Source organism: Entamoeba histolytica, genomic scaffold (assembly GCF_000208925.1).
Source record: "Entamoeba histolytica HM-1:IMSS scf_1104750518049 genomic scaffold, whole genome shotgun sequence".
Taxonomy (NCBI): Eukaryota; Evosea; order Mastigamoebida; family Endamoebidae; genus Entamoeba; species Entamoeba histolytica.
Window position 1 is genome coordinate 1 of NW_001915213.1, and position 8,769 is coordinate 8,769.

The following is an 8,769-nucleotide window of genomic DNA, read 5'->3' on the forward strand; positions in this document are numbered from 1 at the left end:
TAAATATGTTAAAGCAACCTAAAAAGATGTAGTACTAAGTTAGAATGAGAAATTTATTCACTTTAACTATCAAATACCTCACATAATTCTTTTTTATTTTCCTAAATTATTACAAAATTTCAAACAAATCATTTCTATTCATTTCTTTCAAATAAGTAACTCTCATAATAACTATAAAATTTTTTAAAAACAAAGTCACTATCCAATATTAATTAAAATATTCAAGGCAACAATATTACTAAATAGTCATTGATTAATATTCAATCGTTAAAAAAAAGTTATAAAATTAGCTGAAACAAAACATTAAGATATAACAAAAAATAAAACACATAAATATTTTTATTATTTTGTTTTAAAAGATGTATTATATGAACAAAGTACCTTTTTTTTTCTTACACAATGATAGATAAATTAATACACAACAAGAAAATGTTCAATCTAAATTAAAAATAATACACATTATTATAAAAACTCTCTAAAAATACTTAAAGAAGGATTTTATTAAAAAAAACATCTTCTATATTAAGACTGAGAAGGTTGAATGTAAAGATAAAAATATTTTAAAGTTATGAAAAGATTTAGAATATTTCTACTTATTTAAAAAATTTCAATATTACTCATTAAATTTCAATTTAGAGGATTTGTTAAAATGATAAAAACTGAAAATAGAATAAATTTATAATAAGTAAAAAAATCTATCTAGAACAATAAAATAAATTATAACTAATAATTATAAAAAATTTAATATATAAGTTTATTAATATTTTTTATAAGAATTATAAAACGTTGAACTTTGAGTTTGGTATTATTTAGCTGTATTAATTGGAGAAGAATTTCTTTGTTAGATTGAACCAATATAATTTTTATAACCTCTTTTTAAATTTCTTTCAAATTATACTTATTCTTCTTACAAAACAACTTATACATATTGATAAATTATTAAACTTTAGAATAATTAATGTTTTGTAGATATAAATTAAGACAATCTCCAGTAAATTATCTTCAAAAGAAAAAAAAATTAAACAAAACAACTGAAGATACAAGAAATAAGAATAAAAATAAATTGAAAACTAATATGAGTAGAGTCATAAACCATTTATAAATAACTTTAATTAAATAGATGTATAAATGTGTTATATAAATAAAAAAATAAGTATTAAAATACAAAAGTCAATGTAATACAAAGTAGTTGTCATCTGTTTAATGAATTAGAAAATTTAATTCATTCAAAAATAATTGTTCATAGAAAGTAATAAAAGATAGTAATAATTATATAGAAGTATAACAGAAAATGTTCAAAATGACACACAACAAGTTATGAATAATATTACTCATGCTTTTTTTCAAGACAATGTATTCAATAAATTTACCAAATCACTTTAAATAAAGTAAATTACAAGATATTTCACCATATAAAGTAATAATCAATATAAATGAATGAAATTAATACAAACGAAGAATAATAAGAAAATAAAAAACCTTAAACAGTAATTATAAGTTATTTTCTCAATTAATTATTATAAACAAATATCCTAAAGAACATTTTATAAGAACAAAGAATGAAATAATACTATTCAGTTCTTATTTTTGATGATTTACAAATAATAAACAATGTTCAGAAATAGAAGGAAGAACAAAAAGAAATTCTTCTTTTAAATTATTTTTATTACTTAGTATAAGAATAATTAATAAACAACAATTACATAAAAAACGATTAAAGTTAAATTCAAAACAATCAGCAGCTCACATTTGAACCAATTATTTTTTCAAATAATGAAGTTTCACCAAAATTTAAAATGTATTCTTTAACAACAAATCCCTTTGTAACAGTCTTAAAAGTCTTTGTAATAAAAGAATCATCGCTAATTTGAATATATCCACCAACATTACAACATTCACCCATATAATTTGGAGCACTAAATACAGTACAAAGTAAAGGTGTTTCTTCTACTAAATAGTACATACATTGATAACCAGAATTAACATATTGATGACCACGAATTATGGTTGTAATATTATTTTTTTCATTAAATTGTTTTAAAGCAGAATAACCAATTTTATGTCCATACCTTCTAACCCAATTAGGAACAAAAGTGGTTTCAAACCAAGGCACTACTCTGTTTATTGCTTGCTCATTGAAATACATTTTTAATGACTGTTTAATAAATGGGAAATGATTACTTTGACATGAACTTAAATGAGAAGTAATTGATGTATCACCTATACTAACAGAAAATATTTCATCTTCATTTAAAGGGTCAGACCATAATAAGTCTTCTAATGGTGAATCACGTGTTGGTTCACAAAATCTATTTAATTTATTAATATCATCTATTGTTGCTAATCTATCAGAAATACCTCCATGCACACAAAAATAGCGAGAATGTAATGTAGAAACTAAACAACATAATGGAAGACATTGAAATGTATAAATAAAAGAATTATAAACGTCCTCGTTGTATTTCATTAAACATTCATTCTTAAATTGGTTTTGAGTTGTTACAGAACGAGTTTCATGATTTCCACGTAAAATAATGAACCTTTAAAAGTTATTAACCAATAACAAGAATTATATGTTTAAAATGAAATAACAAACTGACTTGGAAACACTACCTTTAATGAACATAATAACAAAAATAATTCTACCCCATAATCTCCTCGATCTACATAATCTCCTAAACAAACATAACGTCCAGATGAAACTGTTGAAAAAAAGTTTAAAAGATCATAAAATTGCCCATGTGTATCACCAATAATAGTACATGGTGAATTTATTTCAACAACGTTTGGTTCTTGTTTAAATACTTGGCTTGCTCTTTGTAAAATATATGTCACAGCCTCTGTTGTAAATTTACCACCAAAAGAGAGGTGTTGAATAATGACTTGAATATCTAACACATCATTAATAACAATATCTTTTAATCCAAGTATGCTAGGAAATGAGAAAGGTATTTGAGAAATCAATAAATTGATTTCATTACACTGTTGGTGAACTGCAAAAGACATATATCTCTAAATCAATCAGAAAGGGTTTATTAATTGTACTATTTATATTTTTGTAATAAAGGAAAATAAGAAATAGTTCTTTTTTATTTATTTTTTTACTATTTTTTAACATTAGACACATAATAGACAAATTCTTCTCTTATAAAAATATTTCTTTTTTTAACTTTCTTCAGAAAATATTTATTAAAAAAATGTAAAAACTATAATAAATAATAAATTTATTTATTTAAAACTATATTTATTAGAAAGTTGTTAGAAATACAAAAACTAAATTGAAAGTCAATGATGACAATATTCTGAACTAATGATTCATCCCCATTACAACCACTCTTAAGGAATGACGAGAAATGATATTCCTCTCAATACATTTTCAGTCCCACTATCTTTAAATGAATTTAAACATATAAAGATTTCAACTATCTTCACTATCAAATCTCATTCCACTTATTTTACCATTTATTTGTAATGAAAATATAAATATTCGTTTATCAAATATATATTTCTTATTTGTATTATTAATCTCTGCATACATCCAAATGTATTTCATTGTTCATCCTCTATAATGAAAAAGAAATAACTTTTATTAAATATTATTTATTCAAACATAGAGTTATTAGTATTTCAACCCGACTATCAAATAATACATTTCCTAATTGTGAAAGAATAATTTTATCCTTTTCTTTCTTTTTACTTGTTGATTAAGTTTAGTATGAATTTCAAATAGGAATTATTTTTTTTCAATAAGTACATTTTTTTTTGGTTCAAGTTCATTTAATCCTTTTACTTTTTCATTCTGAGTTTAATGAAAATTGATATAAACAAATATTTCGGGATTATTTTATATAATCATATACTTTTCATAATAACCGATATTACTTTTTAGGTTTTTTTCCGAAAAGTTAAACCGAATTTTTATTGAGATTGTTTAACTAATTATCACATCTTTGACTTTTATTTTTTTTTCATTTGGTTTAATTTATTTTCAAAAGATTTTGTTAATAACATTATTTTAATATTTTTTCTTTTATTGAATATGATTTAGGTTGAAAACAATTATATTTAATATCATTTACATTTCATTTTAAAATAATATTATTTGTACATCAAAACACATCATTAACTCATTGAAATCATTTTCTTTCATTTTCTATTATTTGAGTATTTGTGTTTATCATTTTTGTTCATTGAAAATAACAGCCAAAATTTAAAAGTATAACCTAATCCTAATTGATGTTTTAATTTAGTTGAATATTTTTATCAATGATGATTAAAATTATAAAGTCATTTTGTTAATAACAAAAAAAAATAAATCAAAGATTTGAAATTAAAACAAAAAAATTTATTTTTTTGTTACTGAAATTAATGTTTTACATAAAATGAACATTTAAATAAAATTGATATTTCTTGAAACTGTCTTTTAAAAAAGTTTATGAATCATTTAAAAGATTCATTTTGTGAACCTTTAGAAGATTATCCTTTATAGTTACGAAATATCAAAATGATATAAAAAGGAATAATACAAGATCTTGATTCAATGGCTTGTCAATTTGTTAAAGAAGAGTTTCAAAGAATAAAGAACTTCTTGAATTTTGATGATAAACAAGACTATGAAGATGCTCATAGAGGTTTCATTGCTGATATTCCAGATGGAATAATCAAATCAGAGGATGGTTCTATTGTCTATAGTATCAATGAAACAAACTTTTTAGAAGATGAATGTCCAGAAACAGTTAACCCAAGTCTTTGGAGACAATGTCAGTTAAATAGGGTTCATGGTTTATTTGAAGTTGTTAAAGGAAAAATATATCAATTCAGAGGATATGATATTGCTAATATGACTTTTATTAAAGGAGAAAAAGGATGGATTGTGATTGATACATTATGTAGTGTTCCGGGATGTAAAGCTGGTTTAGAGTTATTCAGGTCTCATATTGACAATCTACCTATCACAGCTGTCATTATCACTCATTCACATGGAGATCATTGTGGTGGACTAGAAGCTGTATTAGAAGAAAATACTATTGTCTATTGGCCAATGAATCTTAGAGAAGAATTTGTAAGTGAGAAAATGCTTGCAGGAGTTGCTATGGATAGGAGATGTGTTTATATGTTTGGGCAGAACTTACCTCAGAGTAAAGAAGGATTTATTGGTTGTGGTCTTGGTCAAGCAGGATGTCAAGGGTCAAAAAGTCATTTAAACTGTAAAGAAATTATTGAAATTCATGAAAACAAAACTTATACAATTGATGGAGTTATTGTTGACTTTATCTTTACCCCAGGAGCAGAAGCACCAACAGAGATGATGATGTATTTCCCTCAATTAAAAGCTCTTTGTACGGCTGAGGAAATTAATAGACTAATGCATAATTTATACACCCCAAGAGGAGCTAAAGTACGTAATGGTAAATTATGGGCTGGGTATATAGATTATATAATTATGAAATATGGAGATGATATAGAAGTATCATTTGGAACTCATAACTGGCCGACATGGGGAAATAAAAAAATAATTGAATATTATGAGAAACAAAGAGATATGTATAAATATCTTCATGACCAAACATTAAGAAATGCTAACTTAGGTTATACTCCTAATGAATTACCAGAACATGTTAAATTACCAGAGTCATTATCAAAAGTGTTTTATAATAGAGAATATTATGGAACTGTTAGTCATAATATTAAAGCACAGTACCAATTTTATCTTGGATGGTATGATGGAAATCCTGCTCATCTTAATGAATTAACACCAACAGAGCAAGGGAAAAAATATGTAGAGGTTATTGGAGGAGAAACAAGATGTATTGAATTAGCTCAACAGGCATTTGAAAAGGGAGAGTTTCAATGGGCAATAACATTGTTAAATCATTTAATATTTGCTAACCCAAAAAATACTAAAGCAAGAGAATTAGCTGCTAACGTATATACTCAATTAGGATATTTACAAGAAAGTGCAGTTTGGAGAAATGAATATTTAACAGCAGCAATGGAATTACGTTCAAGTGAAATGAAGAATACAATTTCTATGCCACCAGGAAATGACATCAAACATATTAAAGAAAGTAGTCTAAATGATATTTTTGATGTGTTTAGCGTTAATGTTGATCCAAATAAAATTGATGGATTAAATGAAGTCATCAATATCGTATGTAAAGAATCCAATGAAGCAATAAGTGTTGTAGTAAAAAATAATGTAATAAATGTAAGACAAGTAATTTCTAAAAATCCAACAATAACAGTTATATCTACAAAACAAAATTTATTAAATCTTTATTCAAAAAAATTAACACAACAAGAATTTTCCAAAAATATAGAATTTAACGGAAAATTAGAAGGATTTTACAAACTTCTTGAATCAATTACAATTCCATCTCCAATATTTGAAATTATTGAGCCATAATTTTAATTAGACTAATGGAATAATATATTAATTATTGAATTATTCTTTTTATTAAAATTTGTTTTCAGCCAAAAAAAAGGTCAATTAATAGATATATCCATTATTTGATATTATGAATATTGAGAAGTAATTATTTCTTTTTTTCATTGTATTTTTATTTATAACTTATATTTATTCGATGTTATGTGAAAATTAGTCGAGTCTTTTATTATAATATTAGAAATGGTTTTGTAAAACATCAATTCTTTCATATTTTTTGTTTATTATTATTATTATTATTTTAAATGTATTATTGTGAATGTCTATGTGTATTTTCAGTGATTTTAATTATTTTCATATATTCTTTGTGCATTATTTATTGTTATTATTATATTACAAATACAATTTCTACATCTTTCATTTCTCTATTTTCTCTTGTAATTCTTTGTATTTATTTATTTTGTGAATATAATTTAATTCTAAATTATTATCTTGACATATAACAACATCTATAATATATCCTTTCTTTTCTGTAATATTTTGATAATATATATCTGGTCTTCTAGCATGGAAATGAATTGTCACTAAAAAATAAATCTTTAGTGCAAGTTATTACCATTTCATCATTATTAATACATTTTGGAGGATTATTAAAATCAATTGCATCAAATTCATTAAAATGGGTAATTAATATATGTTTAAATATTTGTTTATAAACATAATCATGTTTTAATATTTGATTCTTTTTCATTACAAGACATCATAACAGTATATGACTAATAGATGCAATTGTGTTATGACAATGTTTACAATATTTTAAATCATCATTTTTGAGTATTTTTGATTTAATATTTCCAGTCATACTTACAAATTCTTGCATCTTTACTATTTGGAGGAATGCATTTCTTTTTATATTTAATGACTTCCATGTGGTTATTGTTAATTTCTTATCATTGAAAGTGCCATTTGCACATCTTATATATTCACCACATTTCTTTTCTTTCCATTCATTTAAATATCTATCATTTAATTCATTAATTACCCATTCAAATACTTTTTTACATCATGTTTTCTTTCATTTAATTCTATTAGTTCAATTAATTCATTAAAATTAATTTTCTTACCAAATGCTTTCTTCATTCTTTTAATTATTCCATTTGGATTTTCTTTTATTGATTCTATCATTTCTCCTATTTCTGTGTTTAATAATTATATTTTAAATATATTCTTATTAATTCTTTACCACATTCATCTCTTGCTGACATTAATCCTAATCCCATTTCATTTATTTTAACATATAATCTACTTTTTGGGATATTTCTACTGTATAATTGGAGTTGTATCAATGATTTTCTTATCTGTTTATCTATCTTCTCCAATTCTCCTAACTTCCATTTGACAATACAAAATCCATATCTTAATTTTGAGATTATATCTCTATTAATCTTTCTTATTGTATTGAGGCTGCTATATTTCATAGTATTTAATGATGATAATAGAAGATACATCATTTAATATTCTTGTACAATATTTATTGATGTTTATTTTATCTTATATTTCAATACCAAGATATTTATAAGGATTATCATTAGTTATTCTTGGTAGTTCAGATAATTCACCATTTATTTGACTATTAATATTAGTCATTATCCCACTCTTTTCTACATTAATTTTTAATCCTATTGCATTAAATATTTCTTTAGTTAATTTGTGTGCTTTTTCCATTTCATCGAGACTATTAGTCATTATCTTTAAATCATCCATATACAATATGTGATTTAACTGGACTTGTTTTTCTTCTCAATTCATTTTGATATTTAATTTGGTTATTTGTTTATCTAATTGTTTAGATAATATATCAATAGATAATACAAATAAAAGTGGAGATAAACTATCACCTTGTATTATTCCTCTTTCTACATTAATTATACCCACACTTTCTTGACTATAATATAAATTAAGATGTGTATTATTTAATATATATAATATACTATTAATTACTGCTAGTGGGATATTAAAATATATTAAGCATTGTTTAATCTATTGATGATTAATACTATCATATGCTTTGGAGACGTCATAATATGTTTCTACCCACTTCCATTTATTCTTTAATAATAATTGTTGGATTATAGTGTTATATAATAATCATTCTTTTGATGATATGTGTATTTCTTACGTCCAATTTGATTTAATGATAGTTGTTTTTCAATTGGATTTAGCATCAGCTGGCTTTCTATTTTCATTTTTAATATTGATGTATACACTTTTAACAGACAATTTAAGCACGTTATTGGTCTGTAATTCTGTGTGTCTAATTTATCTCCTTTTTTATATATTAATATTGTTCTTCCTTGAATGAAATGAATATGTATTTCATTAGG

The 8,769-nt window shown here is 23.5% G+C and overlaps 2 protein-coding genes across 2 annotated transcripts, besides 1 other annotated feature; one reads left to right on the forward strand and one right to left on the reverse strand.

The window, feature by feature from the left end:
• Positions 1-1,735: 1,735 nt before the first annotated feature.
• On the reverse strand, positions 1,736-3,006 carry EHI_115710 (calmodulin-dependent calcineurin A subunit,gamma isoform, putative; the record flags this gene model as incomplete). The annotated part of the gene is made up of 2 exons (XM_643915.1): positions 1,736-2,540; positions 2,597-3,006. The coding sequence occupies 2 exons, from the start codon at positions 3,004-3,006 to the stop codon at positions 1,736-1,738; spliced, it is 1,215 nt and encodes a 404-aa protein (XP_649007.1).
• Positions 3,007-4,540: 1,534 nt separating this feature from the next.
• Positions 4,541-6,406, forward strand: EHI_115720 (metallo-beta-lactamase superfamily protein; the record flags this gene model as incomplete). The annotated part of the gene is made up of 1 exon (XM_643916.1): positions 4,541-6,406. One exon carries the CDS (start codon positions 4,541-4,543, stop codon positions 6,404-6,406), a length of 1,866 nt encoding a protein of 621 aa, XP_649008.1.
• Positions 6,407-6,476: 70 nt separating this feature from the next.
• Positions 6,477-8,769: part of a repeat region that runs on past the window's edge.